This window comes from Petromyzon marinus, unplaced genomic scaffold, assembly GCF_048934315.1.
Source record: "Petromyzon marinus isolate PM22_M1 ecotype Great Lakes invasive population unplaced genomic scaffold, UKy_Petmar_22M1.pri1.0 PM_G_Scaffold_19, whole genome shotgun sequence".
In the NCBI taxonomy this organism is placed as follows: Eukaryota; Metazoa; Chordata; class Hyperoartia; order Petromyzontiformes; family Petromyzontidae; genus Petromyzon; species Petromyzon marinus.
Window position 1 is genome coordinate 1,922,625 of NW_027422750.1, and position 26,202 is coordinate 1,948,826.

Consider the following 26,202-nt stretch of genomic DNA (forward strand, 5'->3'; position numbering starts at 1 on the left):
GAGGAGACTCCAGGGCAGCGGGTGAGGGCGTTGGGAGTGGCTCACTCGCTCGGACACTCAGTCACTCACTCAGTCACTCACTCAGTCACTCACTCAGACACTCAGTCAGACACTCAGTCACTCACTCAGACACTCAGTCACTCACTCAGTCACTCAGCCACTCACTCAGAAACTCACTCAGACACTCAGTCACTCACTCAGTCACTCACTCAGACACTTACTCAGACACTCACTCAGACAGTCACTCACTCAGTCACTCACTCAGACACTCACTCAGACACTCAGTCACTCAGACACTCAGTCACTCAGACACGTACTCAGACACTCAGTCACTCACTCAGTCACTCAGTCACTCACTTAGACACTCAGTCACTCAGACACGTACTCAGACACTCAGTCACTCACTCAGACAGTCACTCACTCAGACACTCAGTCACTCAGACACACACTGACACACTGACACACACACACTGACACACAAACTGACACACACACACTCAGACAACAACAACAACAACAACAACCGCCATTCGCCACTAAGTGGCGGTGACGTCACCACGACGCTTGTGCCAGGCTATGTGCACCCTGAGGCCACGTGAAGTGTCGAACGCCCGCTAGCAGGAGGTCACGGGACAGACCCAGGTGCCACGGGTCGACTGACTGAGATGACTGGCTGATGCACCACCTGTGCCCCCTACTGTGTCAACCTGCTGTGCTTTAGCCACCCGGCGCTCCGCTCGTTGTTCTGAGCGTCGTTCCTCCGCCCTCCGTTGTTGTTGGAGGGCGACTGCCTCCAACTGCCCAGTAGCATCCTTCACGAGCCTCCTCCACAGAGGCCGATCTTGACACCGCTGGTACCAGTCATCGGCAAGTCCACTCAGCTCCACGTCCTCCTGTACCACATCACTCCATCTCTTCTCTAGCCCGTGCCGCGCCCGCTTAGCCCCCTCAATCCGGCCAAACAAAAGCTGTTTCGGCATGCGGTGGCTGGGCATGCGGGCTACATGACCCAGCCATCGCAGCCTTGCCTGCCAGAGGAGCTCACCGATGGGACCCTGCCCAGATCTTTCAAGGATTTGTGAGCTCCTCACACAATCCAGTCTGGTTAAACCCAGGATGGATCGTAGGCAGGCCAGCCTAAATGTTTCTAACCGGCGAAGATGTTCCATTAGGGGGGTCCACGTTTCGCAAGCGTAGAGAAGGGAGGGAATGACCGTGGCCGAGAAGACCTGAAGCTTAGTGCGGAGCGACAGACCAGGTAGCTTCCACACAGCGTTACGCAACCGATGAAAAGATATTGCCGCTCGACTGATTCGGAGTGAGATCTCTGCTGTTAAACTGGAGCCAGTCATAAGCACACTGCCCAGGTATGGGAAACTCTCCACTCTCTCCACAACTGCCCCATAACCGATTGGGAGTTGTGGGGGTGGAGTGTCCGATGGTACAAAATACCCAGGCAGGTGCTTAGTTTTGGTGGGGCTGATGGTAAGGCCCCACCTCTTAGTGGCACGCTCCAGTCTCAGCAGCAGCGTCTCCAACTCCTCCTCTGACTGAGCAGCTATTACCAAATCATCAGCATACATAACGTGGTTGAGCAATAGGGAGCCATCCCTTGACCGCACCCGGGCATCGATTAGCCTCCCATTATATCTGTACCATATGGAGATTCCCCCGGTACAGCTATTGAAGGCTTCACGAACTACGTGGTCAAAATAGATGTTAAATAATGTGGGAGCCAGAGGACATCCCTGTTGCACCCCAAGGTGTACAGGGAATGGCTCTGACTCCCGGCCACGTAGTTTTACCCGGGCCCGCTCACCATCATGAAGGTCCTTAATGATCGTGAGCAGAGGGTCAGGTACTCCAAAAGCACGAAGAACGACCCAGAGCCCAGGCCTACTGATGGTATCATAGGCCTTGACCAGGTCAATAAAGCAGAGATGTAGGTCTTGTTGGAATTCCCTACACCTCTGCTGTAGCAGACGGACAGAAAATATGGCATCTGTGCAGGACCGCCCTTTCCTGAAACCGCGTTGGGGCTCCGCAAGCCTCTCCTCAGCGTGCCTGGCAAGGCGATGCTGAATAATCCTTGCCAGGACCTTTCCCGGCACACTGAGGAGTGAGATGCCCCTGCAGTTACAGTCTGTGCGGTCCCCCTTCTTAAAAAGGGGGACCACCAGGGCATCCTTCCAATCCTGCGGAACCCGTCCAGTGGTCCAGACTGTTATGATGTCAAATAGGGCAGTCTGTGCACAAACGCCACCCTCCCTCAGCACACTGACACACACACCATGATACACACACTGACTGGAGGATGTGGAGCGTGGTCAACACATCTATGCCTGAAACATTTTAGAAAGAAGCGGAGAATACGGAACAACCCACCTGTTGTCCATTTCGATTTCCGCGTTGCCTCTAATCTTCAGTCTTGCTGTGTATCCACCGTCTGATGGAGCTCGCCTTCTATAGCGAGGATATCCATCATCTCCAGTTTGTGTGTCTTTAATAAATTGTCTCGGATATTTCTTGCTGCTCTCTATGTCCTTCATACATGCTGCTGCATTGACATTAAGGTTTCCGCATGGTCCATGAATCATATTTGCGGTCACTACTGCAAACAGATTTTGGGTCTTCCTCTGGATTTGTAAACTTGGCAGATATAACATCGATTTGGTTTGGATGAATTTTTTTCTTTCAGCCAGATTAAAATATGAGCGTGGGGAAGTCATCTACATCATTAGACCTCCTTTGGCAGTACCAAAATATAATAATAGTAGGGGTTTTCCCATTTTTTCTGGTAACAAAACTGAAACCTTTTTACAAGGATTCATGTTACAGCATTAACCACAATACCTGCAGTCAAAATGCAAACAAAACACACGCACTATGATAATATATTGGCATTGTCCTTGAAACCGATTGGTCCACACCAAGGGACGGCTTTCTTGAGAGCCTCGACCCAATTGGTGCTCGAGCAGAGGACGCCAAAAGGTTTCAGTTTTGTTGCCAGAAAAAAAGGGGAAACCCCTATGATGTGGAAGTCCTCGCTTCTGCCACTCAGTTGAGTACATCCAGCATCTTGTTTCTCCAAAAAACACGACTCTCAGTGAATGCTCTCGATGAATTTGACTTGCTTTTGTCTGAACACCCTGGCTGTGAAGTTGTATCGACGGCTGGGTGTCTGGCCGAATGAAAGTTTTTATAATTTTTTTGTTTTATCTCAGGCCAAGTTGGATTACATGTAAAGGTAATAAATAAGTCGGGGACATCCATACGCTCGAACGTACGACATGGCACCTTGAGCATATTTGTGCATGCGTCTAGGGCTTCCTGCGAACGTAGCAGACGCCTGGATGCTACAAGGGGGGGGGGGGGGGGGATGTAGCGCCATTGTTGGGCTGTATGCGTATTACCACGGGAGCTGACCTGTAATAGCGGACATGCGTCAACAGGGGGTGGTGTACAGACCAGGTGGGACGAACTGGGCCCCCAGACCCCAGCTGGGGGATGTTCCAGGGCCCCCTAGAGAGTTCCATAAGGCTTGGCCAGGGGCGGAGAGACCCTGGAACGGGAATAAAAGCCGGACCCCTGAACGGGTTTGGTGGTCCTCGTCCACCTGAAGCTCTGAAGAAGACTCTGAGCGCTACCCTGAAGACCCTGAAGACCCTGAAGCGAAGAGCCCAGTGACCCTGGCTAGGGTCGGGTTCAGACATAACCAGTGTAGGGTTAGCGCTAGAACCAGAGTAAGGGCACCGTAGTGTGGAGGGACTGCCTCCTGAGGTTATCGGCTGTGAGGGGTCGTAACCCCTCTGTGCTGTGGTTCCCTTGTTGAATAAACGTGTTGCCTCTAGTGAAGCGTCTCGCCTCGTCTTGGGCCCACTGCACGTGTCACCTATGGTAATAAAACCTCTCGTCGCAAAAAATTAGCGGCGTGCGAAAGTGAAAGGTGTTAACGAAGTAAAAATAAATGTTCATTTAAAGCTTTCGTGACTGCAAGGAATTCATGTTCTTGGTTCTTTCGGTTAAGTCACCACGTAGAAGGGAAACGATAAAATAATAAAAATATAAAACAATAAAATTCTCACGACGTTTCGACTGCAACACGAGCAATCGTTGTCAGGTGTGAAAACCACAGCAAGAAATTTTGAAAAAAGTGGCGGGTTTTTTTAACGTTAGCACCACGGAGAGCGATTTGGCAGTTTATTTAGAAGGACGAGTCCATCTATGTTAGGAATAGAGGAGGGGGGAGACGAAAATAATGGAATGCGGTTTGAAAGCCACCATAAGCGTGAACAATCAATTAAGACCCGAAATGGTTCATCAAATCTTTCCAATGATTGCTAAGCCAGAATCCATCTTCCCGGTTGAAATTGTCTCTGTGCTTGTATATGTGGATAGCCTCATGAACGAATCTCTCATGGTAGCCAGATGGCTTACAAAGAACCTCTGTCTTGGAGAAGTCAATGTCATGTGAGCCTACTGAATTATAACAATGATCTGCCACGGCCGAGGTGTTGGTCCTACCATGTTTCAGGTCTGCTTTGTGTTCACGAATGCGGACCGAGACATGTCGTTTGATTTCTCCAATATAACTACTACCACAGAGGCAACTTAGTTTGTAGACGCCAGTGTACTGTATTTTCGAAATCACATCTTTTACAGATGGAACCAGATCACGGCTTTATGTAATGTGTTGAATCAGGCCTGGATCTTGTGTTTATTCAAGATTTTGGAGATCTTTTTTGTGATCCCCGCAATGTAGGGTAAAGTGATGGTTTTGAAAGGCTCCTCAAGAGGGTCCTTCTTCATGGTTGGAGTGATAGCTTTGCGGATTGTGTAGTCGGAGTAACCATTAGCCTTAAGAGCTTGGTGTACGTGCTTGAGTTCACTGGCTATGTGTTCCTGGTCAGATATGCATTGGGCTCTATGGTGCAGAGTCTTGATCAGGGAATTCTTCTGGAATGGATGGTGGTGGGAATCCGGTTTCAGGTAAGCATCCGTATGGATAGTTTCCTGTAGTCAGAGTGGCTCATTGAACCATCAGGTCTCTTTTTTATTAGGAAATCCAAAAAAAAGGTAGCTTGCCATCTTTTTCGACTTCCATGGTAAATCTGATGGCTGGGTGTATGGAATTAATGTGGTCGAGGAATTGGTCTAGAGCAGGCCGGCCATGTGGCCAGATGATAAAAGTGTCATCCACGTACCTCTTCCATAAGGTTGGGCGCAGAGTGGCAGTCTGGATGGCGTCAGTCTCAAATTTCTCCATGAAAATGTTGGCTACAACCAGAGATAGGGGGGAGTTCATTGGGGTGCCCTCAGTTTGTAGAAAGTTCCATTCCAAGTGAAGTATGTATTGGTTAAGCAGTGTCTCACCAGGGGGGGTACCTCAGTGTTTATTCCTTGATGAACCAAGTCTTCAATGATTGCGATGGTGTCAGGTACAGGAACTTTGGTGAATAAGGAAACTACATCAAAACTAAATTTTGATTTAAAGCTTTCGTGACTGCAGTAATTCATATTCTTAGTTCTTTCGGTAAAGTCACCTTGAAGGGAAACAATAAAATAATAAAAAATATATAAAACAATAAAACAAAATTCGACGACCGTTTGTGTTATGGTCGAAACGTCGTGAGAATTTTTGTTTTTGTTTTATTTATATTTTATTATTTTATTGTTTCCCTTCAACGTGACTTTACCGAAAGAACTAAGAATACATCAAAACTGACAAGCAGGTCGTCTGGGGACATGGAAATACTCGCGATTGTAGATACCAGGTGAGTAGAATTTTGTACCGCAGAGGTGGTTTTTCCAGTGAAAGACCACATGATTTCAGACAGAAAACGAGCCAGTTTGTAGGTGGGGAAGTTGATACAGTGAGGGAAAAAAGTATTTGATCCACTGCTGATTTTGTACATTTGCCCACTGACGAAGAAATGATCAGTCTATAATTTTAATGGTAGGTTTATTTGAACAGTGAGAGACAGAATAACAAAAAAATCCAGGAAAACGCATGTCAAAAATGTTATAAATTGATTTGAATTTTAATGAGGGAAATAAGTATTTGACCCCCTCTCAGAAATATTTCTGGCTCCCAGGTGCCTTATACAGGTAACGAGCTGAGATTAGGAGCACACTCTTAAAAAGAGTGCTCCTAAACTCAGCTTGTTACCTGTATAAAAGACACCTGTCCACAGAACCAATCAATCAAATTCCAAACTCTCCACCATGGCCAAGACCAAAGAGCTCTCCAAGGATGTCAGGGACAAGATTGTAGACCTACACAAGGCTGGAATGGGCTACAAGACCATTGCCAAGCAGCTTGGTCAGAAGGTGACAACAGTTGGTATGATTATTCGCAAATGGAAGAAACACAAAAGAATTGTCAATCTCCCTCAGCCTGGGGCTCCATGCAAGATCTCACCTCGTGGAGTTGCAATGATCATGAGAACGGTGAGGAATCAGCCCAGAACTACACGGGAGAATATTGTCAATGATCTCAAGGCAGCTGGAACCATAGTCACCAAGAAAACAATTGGTAACACACTACGCCGTGAAGGACTGAAATCCTGCAGCGCCCGCAAGGTTCCCCTGCTCAAGAAAGCACATATACATGCTCGTCTGAAGTTTGCCAATGAACATCTGAATGATTCAGAGGACAACTGGGTGAAAGTGTTGTGGTCAGATGAGACCAAAATGGAGCTCTTTGGCATCAACTCAACTCGCCGTGTTTGGAGGAGGAGGAATGCTGCCTATGACCCCAAGAACACCATCCCCACCGTCAAACATGGAGGTGGAAACATTATGCTTTGGGGGTGTTTTTCTGCTAAGGGGACAGGACAACTTCACCGTATCAAAGGGATGATGGACGGGGCCATGTACCGTCAAATATTGGGCGAGAACCTCCTTCCCTCAGTCAGGGCATTGAAAATGGGTCGTGTATGGGTATTCTAGCATGACAATGGTCCAAAACACACGGCCAAGGCAACAAAGGAGTGGCTCAAGAAGAAGCACATTAAGGTCCTGGAGTGGCCTAGCCAGTCTTCAGACCTTAATCCCATCAAAAATCTGTGGAGGGAGCTGAAGGTTCGAGTTGCCAAACGTCAGCCTCGAAACCTTAACGACTTGGAGAAGATCTGCAAAGAGGAGTGGGACAAAATCCCTCCTGAGATGTGTGCAAACCTGGTGGCCAACTACAAGAAACGTCTGACCTCTGTGATTGCCAACAAGGGTTTTTCCACCAAGTACTAAGTCATGTTTTGCAGAGGGGTCAAATATTGATTTCCCTCGTTAAAATGCAAATCAATTTATAACATTTTTGACATGCGTTTTTTCTGGATTTTGTTGTTGTTATTCTGTCTCTCACTGTTCAAATAAACCTACCATTAAAATAATAGACTTATCATTTCTTTGTCAGTGGGCAAACGTACAAAATCAGCAGGGGATCAAATATTTTTTTCCCTCACTGTAGTAGAGACGATGGGACGAAGGGGTGAATCTACTTTATGTATTTTTGGTAAGCCGCATAATCTTGGTGGCCTGGCAGTAGAAGGTTTCAACGAGAACTGTTTGGTTTGATCAATTAATGCGGTTGAATCAGAAATGATTTTGTTGGTTTGTATGACGAGGCTGTTGGTGGGATCTCTTTTTATTTTTGTATAGCTACCATTGATGAGTAATTCTTGAATTTTGTTGTTATATTGTATTTTATCCATGATGACAGTGGCATTGACCTTGTCGGCTGAGAGGATGACAATGCCATCCCTCTTTTTTAATTTCTATAATAATCAGATTTGAATATTTATATTTATTTATTTTTATTTAAAAATAATCAAATTTGATTAGTAAAATTTGAAAGGAAATTTTATATATTTATTATTTAAAATACTCAAATGTGATTATTTGTAAGTTTTATTTTTTATTATTTTAAAATATTAAAATTTTGTTATAAAGAAAGGCTAAATTATTAATTAAATATTCCTGCCTTGATTTATTATGTAAAAGTAATAGAAATTGGTCAATTATTTTATTATTTATTCATTATTATTTTAAAATAATCCAATTGTTATTTTAACTTATAATGTATATTTATTTATTATTTTAAAATAATCAAATTTTATTATTTTAATTTATACATTTTTATTTATTTAATCTCATTTTAAAAATAATCAAATTTGTTTTTTATGTACTTATTCTTATTTAAAAGCAATCAAATTTGATTATTAAAAATTTCGTTTTATTTATTTATTATGATTTTACAATAATCTAATTTGATTATTTTAATCATTTATTATTATTTATTTAATATTATAAAAATTTAATCAAATTTAATTATGTAGTCCGAGTCCGACCTAGGGGGAGGCCCACGACTGCTTCAGATCTCCGTCGCCGGCCCCAGTCGGCCGAGAGAGGCGTCACGTGACGAGTGGCTGTGGGGTCACACCAAGCCGCGCGAACATCGCCAGAGGACACATCGATCCGAGAATCGATGTCACGCGTTGGAATCGCCCCGCCGCCGCCGCCCGCTGCTGCCGCTGACGCTCGGCGATCCGCGCAGGCGTCGATTTTTTTGCGACAGGATCGCGAATCGATTCCCTCCGGCGCTCCACGCCATCACGATGTTGACCACCGCCGCCGCCTCCGCCGCCCGGCACGCGGCCAAGCGCCTGGGAGTCAATGGCGAAGGCAACGACCGCGTCCAGGCGGGCGCGATGGTGAGCGTCAGTGACGAGCGACTTGACGAGGTGTTTTTATAACGAGAAGATGTTTCTTTTACTCCTCCTCGCCCAGAGCCTCGTTGTGAGGCCTGGGCCAGAGGCTTCACTCAGGCGACGTGCCACCACCACCACCAGCCGTGTTTATATTATTTAACGTGATTGTTTAGCTTTGTAACTCGCAGATTCCAGTGCCGTTGCGAAGAGCTTCTCGTTGTTGGTGTTGGGGATGGACCACGCGGACCACAGCATCGCTAGGCTCTGCTTACGTTCAGTAAAACGCGTTTTGGTAAACGTGGATTTCGTGTTCGTTAACACTTTGGGCTATTTCCAGTGTAATTTTTTTATACGGCGTTTTCTCTTCTAAGGGTGGGTATTCTCTTTGCACTGAACTAAAATAATAAAAAAATATGAAACAATAAAAACATTACTCATTGTTTTTTTCGGTAAAGTCACGTATGTAGAAATACAATAAAATTATATTAAAACAAAAAACAATCACGACGTTTCGATCACAACGCAAGCGATCTTCATCAGGTGTCAAGAACAAATCACGGAGGTAAATACAGCAAAAGATGAGAGACGAGAATTCAACAAACCTGAAACAACATTATGTGAAGCACATCTAGTCAGGCCAACAACACAGACACTTCCTGGCGGACCACGAATAAAAACATTGCCTACCAGGAGAAATTCGTTCATGAGGCTATCCACATATACAAGCACAGAGACAATTTCAACCGAGAAGATAGATTCTGGCTTAACAATCATTGGAAGGATTTGATAAACCATTTCGGGTCTTAATTGTTCACGCTTACGGTGGCTTTCAGACCGCATCCATTATTTTCGTCTCCCCCCTCCTCTTTTCAGAACATAGATGGACTGGTCCATCTGAACAAACTCTCAAATCGCTCTCCGTGGTGCTGACGTTAAAAAAAATGCCACTTTTGTTCAAATTTTCTTGCTGTGGTTTTCACACCTGATGATGATTGCTTCTTGTGTTGCAGTCAAAACGTCGTGAGAATTGTATTGTTTTATATTTTTATTATTTTATTGTTTCCCTTCTACGTGGTGACTTTACCGGAAGAACCAAGAATATTAATCCCTGCAGTCACGAAAGCTTTAAATCAAAAGTTAAAATACTAATTAAGTTAAAATACCGATATGTTAAATGTCCCACGCGATAGCGTCGTGGGGAAGCTCTTCGACCCTCCCCAATGTGATTAAAAACTTTGCGGAATAAAACTTTACAGCATCTACAAAAGCGCACCTGGCGGTGGGGGATGCGAGTTCCAGAGTTTGTAACTCGAGGGCCGTTTAGATTGAAAGTTAAACTCGCGAACGTTCTTAGCGATTACTGAAATGATGGCACTGAGCTATGGCCATTTTTTGCCAAACGGATGCAGATTTAAAAAGCCCTTTAATGCAAGTGTCTGCATCTGCTCCGATATCACTTGCCGGCGATGTTAGCCGTGGCTTTATTTTGGTGATTTTGAAAAAGTTTTATGGTTTGGCCATGATTGTTTTGTTGTAGTACGGAGTTAGACTGATGGCTTTAATCTTAGTTGTCTTGTGGTTGTTGTTGTTTGACTTGCATCCCACTGGGATTTTTGCACACAGCGTTGGTGTACGGTGCTATTTCAAGGATTATTTTGCTGTTTTTTCCTGGATTTTTTGTTTGCACAGTCACACAAAGTCACTTTAAGATGTTTTTCCTGTTCATGTTTTTGTTTGTTGCGGTTGCACCCGATTCAAGAGCCAAATGGCTCACAGGGCTATACCAAATAAATGAAACTGAAAACTGTCTTCTCGGTATAGGAGGAAACAACAGCTTTGCACAATAGTCGTGTTGAGTTTGCTTCCTTGCCGACGTGCACAGGACACGTTTGAGGACCCACACAAGCCCCCACCGTCGGCTGTGGTTCACGTGCGGGGACTCTCAGACACAGCCCTCGAGTCGGACCTCGTGGAGGCCGTGCGGTACTTTGGCCTAGTCAGGTGACCAGTCGGTGGTGACCGTTGCCCGCATGGGGAAGGAAGCTGTATTATTATTATTGTTGTTTACCGAAAACACCAAAGATTAATTCCTGCAGTCACGAAAGCTTTGAACCAAGTTTAAACCGCCTCTACGGGGAGGTATAAGGTCTGTATCTTTGTGTCTGTCCTTGTGTTGTCTTGTGTTGTCTGTGTGTTGTCTCTGCTTGTGTATCTGCCTTTGTGTCTGTGCTTGGATTTGTTTCTCTGTGCTGTCTCTGCCTGTGTGTCGGTCTTGGTGCTTCCGAATGTTTGCTGCCGTGCTCCACTTTGCTCTATGCATACCTCATGCTAAAATGTCCCATTGTCTCTCAGCCTTGCCTTCTCATGCTAATATGTCCCATTGCCTCTCAGCCTTGCCTTCTCTGCCTATTTAAGGCGACTTCACTGTGTGCTTGTACCTGTGCTGGTCCGCTCTACTTGAATGTCTATGTGTGTGTGCCGTCTGTATCTTAAATTTCATACTTAACTTGCAATTTAGCAATCTTTGAAATAACGTAATCAACCAGGCTTTGCGTTAATTGTGTTTTGACCGACCGTCTGTGTTGCTTTATTTGGTTTCCAAATTCTGCTAAACTCTTGTCTGTTTGGTATGCTTCTCTCTCTGTGTCCCCTATTGTGTCGGTGTTAGTTCCCCCCTACTTGGGTGTCTGTATATACATCTGGGGTTATGTGTTTCCCCTCTCTCTTAAATTTAGCTCTTCTGTACCTGATGATGGCTGCTTGTGTTGCAACCGAAACGTCGTGCGCTATTATGTAATTTTATTATTTCTTATTTATACGTGACTTTACCGAAAAAAAACAAAGATTATTGTTATTATAGTTATTATTATTGTTATTGGTGTTATTATTATTGTTATTATTGTTGTGGTGGTGGTGTTTGCGGACGTGGAGTGAACGTAGACCTTGGAAATTCGAGTATTACCGGTTTTCGGTTCAATAACTCAAGAAATTGCATAACACGAAAATACTCGATGGTTCTTAAGCACGGGGTGGGAGATGCCCTTTCTGGGGGTGCAAGACGTGCCAGATTATTTTTTAACAAGGTAAATCCATCGAAACACATTGAGCACGGGCACGTACGCACCGCTACTTTGTTCCATCAAACCTCTAAATTAATAAATATTGTACGTTTTAAAAAAAATATATATTGAGAACCAAAGGGGGGGTGGCAAGGCTGCAGGTTAAAGCTCAAGAACCACTTCCGTAAATAAAAAGTCGTGGCCGCGTTATGCGGCGGACGAGAGGGCGCGGCGTTGCCCACGTCACGGCGTGATCGGCGACGCCGTGCGTGGCTTACTCGGGGCCTTGCCAGCCTGAAGTGACCAACCAAAAACCACTTCATCTTCTTTGGGGTTCTTTCGGTAAAGTCACCACCGCGTAGAATGAGAATAAAATAATAAATTAATACAAATTAAAATAACACGATAAAATTCTCACGACGTTTCGGGCCACAACACAAGTGGCCTTCATCAGGTGAAGGGACGAGACTGCCAAACTGAAATGGGACAGTCTCGTCCCTTCACCTGATGAAGGCGACTTGTGTTGTGGCCGAAACGTCATGAGAATTTTGTGTTTTTAAATTAATTTATTATTTTATTCTCATTCTACGCGACTATACCGAAAGAACCAAAGAAGATGAATCCTTGCAGTCACGAAAGCTTTAAATGGAAACAAAAACCGTTTGTTCTTCAATTTCCCCAAGTCACGAATTCCCTCCGAATTAAAGTGCCACTGCTGCTTTTGTTGTGCCGTCTGACAAAAGCAGCACACGTTCAACTGTGATTAGTAACCGTGTTAAAAATTAATATCTCGTATTGAAATGGTGCACACACGTACCTTGTTTATGTACGTTTGAAGAGGCTTCGTTTGTCAGGTGATACATCGACAGAAGAAGACTACATTACCCTCAAGATGTATTTTAAATATAATTATATTCTTACAGTACATTCAATTCCAACGTACTACACTGCCAAACTGAAATGGGACGTGGCATCTAACCTGCATCCAACCAGTCTCCACTCCGTTGCATGCATTGAAACATTTCTTGAGATCAAATGAGGTGACTTGGAGCAGACCAACCTCGTGGTTAAAATTAACAACAACAGGCACGCGTTTTAAAGTCGGCCACATCTTTGAATAACGGCACTCGTTTGTACGTGGTGATGATACCCAAGACGCGGCAGGCGCTGGTGGAGTTTGAAGACCCGGAGAGCTCCCGCAGCTGCGTCGACTACTCGTCCAAGGGCTCCGTCTACGTGTGCGGGCAGCCGGCCTACTTTAACTTCTCTACCAGCCAGAAGCTTTGGCGCCCTGGCGTCCCGGGGGACAACGGCAACAGCAACCACATCCTGCTCTTCACCATTCTCAACCCCATCTACCCCATCACCACGGTGGGCATTGTTACACTTACAGCAGCTGGACATTAATGTGTGAATAGTTTGTCGGGTGTGCCATGCACACACGCGCGTGTTTCATTTATACGAGTGAAATTATGTCCGTTTTGGATTACAGTGAATGGCTTTGCTAAGGAAATTACATTGATCCTTTGGTTCATTTGAGGCAATTGAAGTCGTGTTTTTTGTTTGTGCTTTGAAGTCTACCAATGGCATTGAATAAAAAACAATATATAGACCTAATGTTGATTTTGGAAAGCGTTGATGTCCTGTATGGCTCGATCTTAAAAATTCACTGGAAAAAAAGCTTTTCAAATTTACTTGGTAATGCGTGCAAAATCACCTCGCTGCGTTTGTGTGCTCCATGTGGTCCTGCAGGATGTGCTTTACAACATTTGCAAACCATTTGGGCCTCTGCAACGCATTGTGATCTTCAGGAAGAATGGCCTGCAGGCCTTTGTGGAATATCCTTTCAACGAGATGCATAACCGTAACGATATGTCCGCCATTCACGTAATTTTACGTGTTATTTTGGAGATGCTAAATGTATTGTTTTTAAAATGAAATGGTCGTGTTTTCCTTAATTTTTGGCCACGTTTGTTTCGGTTGAGAGCGCCGAGAGAGCGAACTCATCTCTGAATGGAGCGGACATCTATTCGGGCTGGTGTACTCTTATAGTGGAGTATGCGAGGGCAAGTACAACCGATACTTTGTACATTCACAAGTGTGTGCACCACAACCTGGGTTTTTTCACCCGCAGACCAAAGATTTCATTTAATATTCTGAATTGACCACTTTGGTGAGCAAATAATGCTGAATACACACGGCAATTCATTGCTAGATGAGGGCTTCCGCACTCGATGCCTGTTGTGGGGGTTATTTGACTTGTGTGCGGGGTAAAGGAGTGTAGCATATATTGTGGCAGCATAGAAATACAATGCACCCAATGGATTTTACAGCTGCCCACCACACAGCCCCACAACCTACAACAACCCATTGTGCATGACGGGCATCCTTGCCGTTGTCTAAAGTCAAACTTTTCCCAATTGATATTACCGTGTGAGCGTGGTTCTCATCTGAGCCAGTGCCCTGAGCCAGTTAGTGGAAAATTCGCATCCAGTGGGAAGGGTAGAGTTGGTTTTTAATTCAATTTTATTTGGTGACGGGTGATTAGCATTCAGCCATAGGCTGCTTTGCGAGACCTGCAGAGTACCTGAGGAGAGATGTTACATTGTTAGCAGGAAATAAAATTACTGAACAGTAATAACGAATGCATCATTTTCATAACGGGGTTATGGCACTTCAACATTTTTGAGGTATACGATCAAGGCTAACGCTTTACAGTACACGAGGAACACCGCGAATAAATAATACCGAGTTAGGCAGAGCATGCCAAACTTATGTGCGATTAAACAAGTTTGGAATTTAAATAGGTCACCGAGGGATAGCGATTTTATCTGCAAACACGAAGGGAGCTTGTTCTAACGAAGAGGGATAATCAACACTTGATCTTAAACAAAAAACCGGTGGCAGAAGGCCACTGTTTTCCCACAACTCCGATAAGCACGCTTTTGCTACGTACGGCGCGAAAGTTTAGCTTCCCGTTGACTTCCTACGTGTGGCAGCTCTTATTCATTCATCTCCCAGGAGGTTAAGGGTTGCGTTAAGTACCTCGGCTTCACCGCAAGTTGCATGCCGTAATTGTCTCGGGGGTAATGACCGCTTAATAATTATGCTTGTAAATTTTAAATGGTTCTAAAGTTTCGATTTAAAGCTTTCGTGACTGCAAGGATTAATCTTCTTTGGTTCTTTCGGTAAAGTCACCACGTAGAATGAGAATAAAATAATAAAATAAAACAATAAAATTATCACGACGTTTCGGCCACAACACAAGGTCGGGACGACAGGTTTGTTCCTTTCACCTGAAGAAGGCCACTTGTGTTGTGGCCGAAACGTCGTGAGAATTTCATTGTTTTATTTTATTTTTTTATCCTCATTCTACGTGGAGACTTTACCGAAAGAACCAAAGAAGGTTCTAAAGTTATATAATTTTTTTCCCAGCATCTATGCCCTATATGCTGGCCACGAATAATGTTTATCTTTTCCCCCTGCTGTGTCCTCTTTACAGGCGATGCGTCTGAATGTGTTTAAAAATGACTCTGAGACCTGGGACTTCACCAACCCTGGCCTCAAGCAAGGTAAGACCAATATCGAGCATATCAGAGCCGCGCTCTCTCGACAGCTGGTGGTGGTGAGCCCTCGGTGTGTGGGGGGGGGGTGACGTTTTTAACGCAAGGGGTGGGGGGTGTGCACGGCGTGATGAAACAGGCATTGACTATTTCTGTACGTGGCCGGCTTTGCCGTGTTATACTTGAAGATCAGTGGCCAAGTAGAGGGGGAAGTTTGGAGTGTTCTCAAGAGGATAATGCAGCTTCTGCACTTGAGATTTTGGTTGCAGAAAAATGTCACACCTGCAGACACTTGGTTATCTTGAAGCACATTGGTGTACTGTTTACAATCTACAGAACTTGGTCGTTGTCACAGGAAGTTATTTGAAACGCCATTCCCCTCTTTTGTATCAATCATGCAATCACTGCAATTGTGTAGAGCTGGTCAAGGTTATTTTCGTTTATACCTATCTTCTCCATATATAAAAGGCAAAGTTGTGAATATGTGTGTCTGTTCAAAATGTTTAGCGTACTTCCCGACATGCAACAAACTGGAAATTTGCCATGTGGGTACTTTCCAGACTGTACACCGTGCAAACATTACACAAATACACTTTTGTTTTTTGGGGGGGGGGGAGCTCGATAATGCATTTATTTTTTGCACGGCAAGTGAGCTGTGACGTCAAATCTGTCACGTGACCCGTAGTGTAGCGGTTAGCGCTACGCTGCGCTACGAACCCGGCGACCCAAGTTCGATTCCCGCTCACCGCCACCACCGGTGACGATTATTTTAACCGGTCCTGGGCCTCCCCTAGGTCGACTCAGCCTCAAACGAGTAACTGCTGTGGTGTGTGAACATCGCCAGTGGGGAGACAAAGGCGGCCGGGTAGTAACAGCTAGCGCAACATATAACTAAATAATCTTTGTGTTTTTTTAGCCCATGCTAAGCTTGCGTAGTTTACTCTGGGCAGATTGGTTTTAAACTCCTGCCCGTGTACTTTGTTTTTCTAGTTAACCCTTCACAACAATGTGGCAGTTTAAGTGAATGTTGTGAAGAACAGGATTCACAAGGAGGCATGTGGCTGCTGGAGTGTTCAATAATCCATTGGATTAATTTTTTTGTTACCATTAAAGCTGTTGCCCTGGTACTGGACATGCGATAGACATTGCCATTAAGTTGGTGGCGTTTTAGATTTTGATCAGCTTTGAAGATTTTCCCAACGTCAAGTGCATGTGGCCCATAGGCGGGTACTCGGTTGTTCGGGGTGTATCAAGGCTGGGCATTTTTACACTACAGTGTAAAACCTTGCATTGCGAGCATAATTCGTTCCGGGAACGTGTTTGTAATCCAAAGCGCTCGTACATCAAAGCACTCGTCTATCAGTTGTGTGATCACGTGACTCACGGCAGTACAAAGTGTGTCTACACGTACACTGCTCGTATTGCAAGACCTCGCTCGTTTATCAAGTTAATATTTATTTACAATTTTAGCTCGTCTTGCAAAACACTTGCAGACCAAGTTACTTGCAATCCAAGGTTTTACTTTTATATTTAGATTTACCAGGGTGTGTGTCTGTTGGATCAGAAGTAGGTGCCAACTTTCACTGGCATATTTGAGGTGGACATTGCACGTTGCGTTTTTATATTTTGTAGGGTTGAGAAACCTTGACTGCATTATGTGGTGTCTGGATACTAAGCGGAGAAGCTTAGAGGATGTCAGAAAAGCCGATATTTACGATTGAAAATATCACTTATTATAAAGTAACCCTTTTAATTTGGTACGATTGAACCTGAACAGGAAAATGGTATCTTTGTCCCGAATACATTGTGTGTACGCACAGATATTAGTTTCCGAAGAGGTAAGTCTCGCCACTTTATCAAGGGAGCTTTAGGGACACGGTGCGGTTTGATTTTATCACCAAATTTCCGTAAACGCTTCGAAGAGTATTTTCCTCACTCCCAACATCAACGCTACAAGGAGCATCTGCGAGCATTGCCGCACACAGAAGCACACGGAGGCAATTTGCAAGCAACACACGAGCAATAAAGCGCCCGGCAGCCAACAGCCACCGACGTGAACGGCGACGACACGAACGGCGACATTGGCGACATCCTCGTCGGCACTTGGGAGGCACCGGGGACCAAGCAACCAACACGCCGCCGCCGCTGTGACACGCACGGCCGACCCGCGCCCCCCACGCCTGCAGCGCAGCACGCCGCGTCCGCTGCACCGCAACCGCCACGTGCCGCTTGGCAGAGGCCATCGGATAACCCACGTCCAGCCGCAGGCACCGGGGGACACGGCGCTGACAGACCGGCAAAGCACCAGAACCGCCGCGAAGAAGCCGGGAGCGACGAAAGCCCGCATTCACCGCGAACGGGACTTGGAAATAAGCCAAACGGAACGCGTGCCGATGCGTTTGGGGCTTAAAATCGCTCCGTTGGTGAGAATTTACCTCCACGCTCGTACGTTTAGACTGCCTTGCTAAAGTTTTGTTTGCAAACGAGGCTTTTGACATTGCTGATGCCAGACAACGCATTTCGCATCGGTTTATAAGCGGCGATCTTTTTCATTTTAAAGGTTCGTAAGGCCCCGTCGCCCACTTCAAGCGTCCCAATTTTAAGCCCCAAACCAAAAAGGGTCGCCGGAGAGCGAGAGGTGCGGTGGCACGGACAACGCGGGGGGGTCCATTTGTGCCGAGCGTGACTGCTGTTGGCGCAGGAAAGAAGGCGCCGGCCTTTCTGTTGCATCCTCCTCGCGATGGGTCGTCAGCCGCCGCCCGACTCTGGGCAACTTTGTGTTCCCGTCGAAGCGTAGACTGGGTAAGAAACGAGCGGGCATCGCAGGCGGCAACCACGGACACTCGCTGACGCCGCACCTCGGAACAATTTGTCGCGTGCATCTGTACACCTCCAATAAATTTTGTTTTTTCTTCTTCTTGCGATGAGCGTTTCTTTACGCGCTGTATTTTGTATGGTGCTCGTTATTTATGTTGCGCCATGTGAAATCTGCATTTTAAAAATACCGCCAATTGTTTTTATCGACAGACGCAGCGCACCCCCGTGTGGAGTGTGCCCGGAATTTCTTAATGTGTTGGTCATGTGAATGTTCTGGGTGCAGAATGCATTTTTTGGATTGTCCTTATTTTGTGCAGCAATGAGCGCTTATGTTTCCCGTGGGTGAATTTGGTGATCGTTTTTTTTGTTGTTTTCAGAGGACAATGCAATGATGCCAGCGAAGCAAACGTCTCTCCTTGGCGACCATCCCAAAGCACACGCTTGCGGTGGTGGCGACTGTGGAGGTAATCCCCTTGTTGCGAATGCTATAATTTCGGTTTCCTTCAGCTTGCTGTCAGATTGAAAGAACCTGCTGCCTGTTGAGAACATTTCTTATTTGGAATTAGTGTTAAGGTGCATCCTAAAAACCTTTTTTTGCGATTAACAATTGCAACGTATGAGTTGCTTTGTGTTTTAAGAGACGATATTTCCAATAGCTATCAGATGTATTGGGTATTTAAAACAAGCTATGCTGAATAAGAGCTCTAGCTTGGTGGCCCTCAACCTAAAATAAAAACTAGTTTAGTCTATTCCCTAGGCAACTGAGTCTTCTGGACCAATGTTTTCCAGTGTCTCCAAGGAGTAGAGTGGTGATTCCTGGGTTACCTGACCTTATAGGAAAGGGCACACGTGTGTAAGATGATGGTTGTCATAAATCTGTTTTTCAGAGAAGTTTAGAGAGTTTCAGCTAGTTCACTATGCGTTTCCCCCTCTTGTGTGTTTGCGTCACAGGCCACCAGCAGCCACCACCACCGGGCGTCGACTACGGATCTGGCCGCGACGGCATGGGCGGTGGGGGAGGAATGGGCATGGGAGTAGGCATGGGCAACCAGGTTGGGCCCCAGGGTGGTACCCAGGGCCAGCACGTGCAAGCCATGATGAACCAGCAGGCCGACAACAAGGTCCTCATTGTGTACGACTTGGACGCCGAACGCTTCAACTGCGACCGCGTGTTTAACATCCTCTGCCTCTTCGGCGACGTGGAGAAGGTGCCTTCGCTGGGTGTTGCGCGCACCTGCTTTGAAATGAGTCCCTGTTTTTTTTCTTCCAAAGGTTCAACCGCGGTGCAATGCGTACGCACGCGTGTGGTGCACGTCGTGCGCTGATCGTGTTATATAAAGTGGGAGATTCACACGACCAAATTTGTTCACCGATTGACAACATACACATTTGGTCATTTTCTTTACAAAAATGTACCCAATGCGAAGTGTTCTTTGTGCATGTTTTCTAATGGCCCCTCGGCCAACACTTCACATTTCAACAATGCGTTACAACGAAACTTGTAGATATTTTCGTGCAAGATTGCGCGATGCTGAACCGTCTTACGGGTTGTTATTTTTGTAGGTTAAGTTCCTGAAGAGCAAGCCGGGAGCCGCCATGGTCGAGATGGGAGATCAGTACGCCGTGCACAGGGCGGTTTTTCACCTCAATATGTCTCAGATCTTTGGAAATAAAATCAACCTCTGGTGAGCCTTTTTGTTCCCGTGTTAAATTGGTAAATGTAACTCGTCATATCCTGTTAATGTAATTGGATACTGCTTTCCATTTAGAGAAGACAACTTTAGTAAATATTTAGTGCAAGTGACTAAATTTTAGGACGGTGAAAAAGAGAGCTGATGAATACCGTGAACGAAACACTCGTCACAGCTCACGAGGACCCCGGTGACTTGCTGTCCAGAGCCTTTATTGAAGTGGCGAACATGAAATTTAGATTCTAGATTTGAAGCTTTACGGGGAGGGCCTTTATTGAAATAGCGAACGTGAAATTTGGATTCTAGATTTGAAGCTTTACGGGGAGGGCTTTCACCTATCTGTTAGAGCTTTCAACAGACAACGGGACAAGAAGTCAAAGCTCATCGAGACGCTGACCTTCCTCAAAAGATGCCGCGATCACAAGCTTAAAGGACGCGACCTGGGCTTGCTGTCTTCACTCCAACGCTGTCCTCTGGACAGTCCGGTCCCTTCACCTGATGAAGGCCACTTGTGTTGTGGCCGAAACGTCGTGATTTTTTGTTATTTTATTTTTTACCCACGTGACTTTACCGAATCGAACCAAAGAGCACGTGAAATTTGGAACGTGATAAAATAAAAACTAAAAACAGTTTCTTCGCGCTATTCCCTCCCTTCCGCCCTCGTCTCGGCAGCGTGTCGAGGCAGCGGTCGATTGTGCCGGGCCAGGCGTTCGAGCTGCCGGACGGCACCGACAGCTACAGGGACTACGCAGGTTCTCACAACCACCGCTACGCCGACAGCGAGAAGGCGGCGAAGAACCGCAACCAGCGTCCCACCGCGGTGCTGCACTTCTTCAACGCGCCCACGGACATCACGGCCGAGATGTTCGCGCAGGTTCGTGCCCCCGCCGCCCCTTCAGCCTGCTGCCAGCAGCGCAGAAGGGGAGCGCGTTCGGTTTCTTTAAAAGTTTTCCCAGGTGAAGCTTTTATAAATATTCAAGTCCAAATTTTGCACATGAAACAATCGTGGGTTTTTAAGATGAGCCTATTGATGTTGTGGAGTTTGTGGTGGCCAATGACACGTTTCCTGTGACGGGACAAATGTAAAATGGTGTAATGTAGTTTCCTTTCAGCGCTTAAAACATAAGATGTATAAATAATGCAGTCGATGTTCCAAAGGGACTTTTTTGTTACAGACTAGACAACACCTCGCGTTAATTTGTCCTGTTTAATACATTACGATTCATATTCGTATTCGAAAGGTTTACATTTCAGTCTTTGGACATTGTTTCTGCAAATGGTTGCATTCCCCCTGAGTCTATGCTTGGTGTTCACAATAATCTGAGCACTTTGAAAGACTGCTCCAAAGCTGGCGAATGTAAATTAAAAAATGGACAACGGGATTTGTGCCTGCAATTAAAATGACATCTCCCGAATGCTTTACCGGTGCACGTTAACTGTTACCAACTATAACGTGAACGCCGCCCGTTCTGTCCCCGCAGCTGTGCGACGAAATGTCGATTGCGAGGCCCCGCTCTTTCAAAGTGTTTTCTGGAAAAAGTAAGTCCCGCAAAGTATGTTTATTATTTATCTTACGTGTCATGGCACAGAATAAATCGTGTACTGTATTCTCCATGCAATCGTCGCTTGATTTACAGCACGACACCAGATGATCTGCAACGTGTGCTATGAGGCCATGCTCAAGAAACCCTGTGAGAAATTCTCTCCCGAGAGCAGTCCTTGCTATTCACTCGCGCCCAAGCTGACTGGACCGTGTTAGCGTAGCCAAGGCATCGGACTGAAGCCTTCCTGCTGCAGAAATTCACCCACGACTGGCACCACCCTTTAAACATGGCAAAGGGTTTCATATTCTTGGTTCTTTAGGTAAAGTCACGTAGAAGGGAAACAACAAAATAATAAATATATACAAACACAGACAATTTCAACCGAGAAGATTGATTCTGGCTTAGCAATCATTGGAAGGATTTGATAAACCATTTCGGGTCTTAATTGATCGTTCACGCTTACGGTGGCTTTCAGACCGCATCCATTATTTTCGTCTCCCCCCTCCTCTTTTCAGAACATAGATGGACTCGTCCATCTGAACAACTGCCAAATCGCTCTCCGTGGTGCTAACGTTAAAAATAACCGCCACTTTTTTAAAATTTTCTTGCTGTGGTTTTCACACCTGATGATGATTGCTTGTGTTGCAGTCGAAACGTCGTGAGAATTTTATTTTATATTTTTATTATTTTATTGTTTCCCTTCTACGTGGTGGTGACTTTACCGAAAGAACCAAGAATATGAATCCCTGCAGTCACGAAAGCTTTAAATCAAAATGGCGAAGGGTGTTGCGTTTTACACGACCCAAATGACTCCATGAGCGACGGTCCATCCACGTGTCCAGCCGATAGGAGCGTGTCCGGCCTGATGGAGTGGGAGACCAAGAACGATGCCATGGAGGCTCTGGCGTGCATTAACCATCACCCCCTGAAGAACGCAAGTAAGTTGTGGGGTGTTGGCCATTTGTGTTGGTGCGATGACATTGAAGCGGTGCTGCATTATCGGCAAATCTTTGGTCGTACGCTCTGTTGAGCACCTAATGTTCAGATTTGGGGGGGGGCGCTTGTTATTACCATAGCACAGTGGTTCTTAACCTTGTTGGAGGTACCGAACCCCACCAGTTTCATATGCGCATTCACCGAACCCCTCTTTAGTGAAAAATAAAATGTGATTTTTTTCAAATTCAAGACATAGATATGTTTTTTACTGGTACACAAAATGAGCCGTGCATGAACATTACCTTGTTCAAAGAATAAAACCAACACAATGCATAAACTCACAACAAATTACATACCTGGAAATCAATGTGACTTCTGCTGTTGCCTTTGAGAGATCAGTTCAGATATGCGTGGCTTCACCTTGGCAAGTGCCACTCTCATGTCATTTTCACAGCAAAGTCTGTTCCTTTTCTTCGTTTTTATGTCCAGCATCCTCGAAAAGGATTGCTCACAAAGATATGTTGTAACAAATGGTATAAAAAAATCCAGGGCTTTCTTAGCAATAACTGGATACTTGTTCATTTGTCGACACCCAAAACGTTGAGAGCGTTGTTGTTCTGAAGAGTTGCTGTTGAACCTGGCTCTGCTGAATTTCAATGATTTAGTCGAGGAATTCATCATTGACATCTGCTGTTTCAACAGCAAACGTGAACGGCTGTCTCACCCATGCTGGATATGACTCTCTTGTAGGAAAATATCCGTCGAGAGACTTTGCAAGCTCATCTAAGTGCGTGGCAATTGTTTGCTTCAGTTCCGTGGATACAGAAATATCTCCGATTCCAGACACATCTTCGATCTTACTTGCACAGTCGTCCAGAAGCGGGAAGTTTGCGAAGTTATTGTTCTCTGTTCGTCGTTTCCATAACGGTAGCTTTTTTTGAAAAGCCTTCAGGTGTTCTTCCGCTTCCATGATATTGACTCCACCACCCTGCATCTGCTGATTGAGATGATTGAGAGCTGCGAATATATCAGCCATGTACGCTAAAATGAGAATGAACTCAGGATTTTTGAAGCAATCTGCATGGCAGTGTTGGTGCTCTTGCAAAAACAGGGCTAATTCCACACGCATGGCAAAAACACGATTCAGCACCTGTCCCCGGGATAACCACCGAATATTAGAATGGAGCAGAAGTACCTCAAATTCAGAGCCCATTTCTTTACACAGCTCACTGAAGATGCGGTGCCTCAGAGCACTTTTTCGCACATAGTTCACACATTCCACCACAGTTTTTAATACTTCTGCCATTTTTGGAGGTAAGGTTTTTGTTGCCAACGCATGCCTGTGCAGAATACAATGCGTCACAATGATGTGTGGTGCATCGGCCTTTACTAGCGCACCAAAACCAGACTTTCTTCCCAGCATGACTGGAGCTCCGTCCGTACAAATTGCAGAAACCATATCCCATGAAAGATTGTTGTCTCTGAAGAAGTCATCCACAAGCTTCTTCACATCGGCTGCCTTCGTTGTTGTTGTAAGAGGCTTACAAAATAAAAACTCTTCTTTTATCATGTCGTCTTTCACATAGCGTACAAAAACAGCAAGCTGGCTTAGATCAGAAACGTCTGTGGTTTCGTCGAGTTGAAGGCTGAATTTTGCCGGGCTTGAAATCAGATCCGCGACTACTTGAGCCAAGATGTCTTTACTCATATCTTCTATTCTGTCACTGACGGTGTCATTTGAAAGGGGAATTTGGGATAATTTACCTTCGGCCGCTGTTCCGAGTATCAGATTCGCCATCTTTAATGCAGCTGGTTTCACAAGTGTTTCACCAATGGTGTGTGGCTTGCCCTGCTTTGCGATCAGGTAAGCAACTTCGTACGATGCTGTCAGGATCGGTTTGTTAACAGGTACAAATCCAAGAGCAGGCAGAGTGGCCCTTTCATCGAATCTGGCTCTCTTCACCCTGAATTCAGCAAGTGTTGTGTTCTTGTATTCCCCGTCTCCATGCAGCTTCAAGAAGTGTTCCTTTAGTTTTGCCGGTGCAAGACTAGAGTTGCTCAACTTGGCGTTGCAAATCATGCAGATAGGACGCTCACTCCCATCACGTTCCGTGATACATGAGAATCCATGTTGTACATATTCGTCCGACCACTTTCTTCTTTTGCCCGACATAGTATGGATAAAATATTAAAGAAATCACACGACGTACGACAACAACAGTCACACATTGACTACTGAGTACGCACTAAATTCCCCGCAGCGCTGATTGGCCAAGCAGTGTAGCATGATTATCTGCAGCCAGTGATGGCCAAGCGGGCCGTGTGTGTCATCACAAATTTACACAATAATTCAAGTGTGTCCGGACCTCCGTGGCGGGGGCTCTGCCGAACCCCTGAGATCGACTCACCGAACCCCTGGGGTTCGATCGAACCCAGGTTAAGAACCACTGCCATAGCACCATCTGTGTACACTGGCTGCCTAGCAGCCTTGGGTGAAATTGCAGGAAGCGAAAGCAGTTGTAGATTGTTGTATTATATATTAACAGGTTGTTATTTATGGGCGATTTGGATTTCGTTGTTTGCATGTACAGAATGGAATTGAAAGTTGACATAGCCAAGCACTTTCACTTATCACAACTCAACGTTATCTTAGCTCCCTGAACGAGTTTGTTGACATCGACAAAGACCCTCCTAAGAATCGCTTCATTGTTTTAAGTTTTTGTGTGCTCCAGTGAAGACGTCATGTGGCTCCCCTGTTTTTATTTTCTCAGATGTTCCATACCTCTACACCCTCAAACTGTGCTTCTCTACTGCCCAGCCTTCATAGAAGACAACTCAACATGTTTCATGCCGTATTGAACGTCGGTGTCAACATCATTGTCACTTTGTGTACTATTTGTGAATGTCCCATCACTCTTGTTGAAAGTTAACCGTGGGTATAGGTCGAAAGTGCAATTGACGCGTTTACATTTTAGTTGTCATTTTTTGGAGGATTAATTTAGATTTCTATATTGACTGCACCGAAAGATTTTAAAGGTCGCAGTGGAAATGAAGAATGTTGAAATTAAAATAATTATGATTAGTCTCCTTAACCTGCCGAGTTTGTCTGCCGTGTGCATTGCTATTTTGTCCATGAGCCCCAAACCAGATTTCACTTGGCAGTCCTCGGGTGCCGTAACTTTAGCGGCTCCAATTAATTTACAATTTGGGGGGGTTCTCAACTTGCTCATAGCCAAAGTTTTTGCTCCCACCACGAGTGATGCTCCTTTCTTGCTGTAGCCCATGGCACTAATATTGCCCATTTAATTTCATAACGGAGAGCTCTGAAATAAATGCCAAAGAGACCCTTTTGGGGGGGGCTGGTAAAAATATACCCCGACTCATTGAAAATCCCATTGAAAAACATGGGTTGGCATTCTGTACAGTGCGTGTATTTAGCAGGTTAATACGCTTGCAAATATAAACCCCAAGAGAAAATAGAACAGTGTTTGAAAATAAAAGTATGGAGAGATGCATGTTTAACATCGAACTGGAATCGATTGAACATGAGCGTGGAGACATGAAGGAAGTTGGGCATAGGGTAGGTGAGTGACTGAGTGTGTGGGTGGCTAGGTGAGTGACTGAGTGACTGAGTGTGTGGGTGGCTAGGTGAGTGACTGAGTGAATGAGTGTGTGGGTGGCTAGGTGAGTGACTGAGTGAATGAGTGACTGAGTGTGTGGGTGGCTAGGTGAGTGACTGAGTGTGTGGGTGGCTAGGTGAGTGAGTGAATGAGTGACTGTGGGTGGCTAGGTGAGTGACTTCGTGAATGAGTGACTGTGTGGGTGGCTAGGTGAGTGACTGTGGGTGGCTAGGTGAGTGACTGAATGAGTGACTAAGTGTCTGT

The 26,202-nt window shown here is 45.4% G+C and overlaps 1 protein-coding gene across 4 annotated transcripts; it reads left to right on the forward strand.

The window, feature by feature from the left end:
* The first annotated feature begins 8,565 nt into the window (after window positions 1–8,565).
* On the forward strand, window positions 8,566–25,833 carry LOC142912105 (heterogeneous nuclear ribonucleoprotein L-like). Of its 4 annotated transcripts, none has more exons than XM_076060416.1 (12): window positions 8,566–8,741; window positions 12,923–13,138; window positions 13,520–13,605; window positions 13,737–13,833; window positions 15,270–15,339; window positions 18,525–18,611; window positions 19,099–19,355; window positions 19,711–19,832; window positions 20,511–20,712; window positions 21,320–21,377; window positions 22,225–22,320; window positions 25,090–25,833. In XM_076060416.1, exons 1-12 carry the CDS (start codon window positions 8,616–8,618, stop codon window positions 25,143–25,145), a joined length of 1,473 nt encoding a protein of 490 aa, XP_075916531.1. In that variant the 5' UTR covers window positions 8,566–8,615; the 3' UTR covers window positions 25,146–25,833. The 4 variants fall into 4 exon arrangements, with proteins under 4 accessions (XP_075916531.1, XP_075916532.1, XP_075916533.1 ...); XM_076060417.1 differs by having other exon boundaries at window positions 8,566–8,711; XM_076060418.1 differs by lacking the exon at window positions 22,225–22,320.
* The last annotated feature ends 369 nt before the right edge of the window (window positions 25,834–26,202 follow it).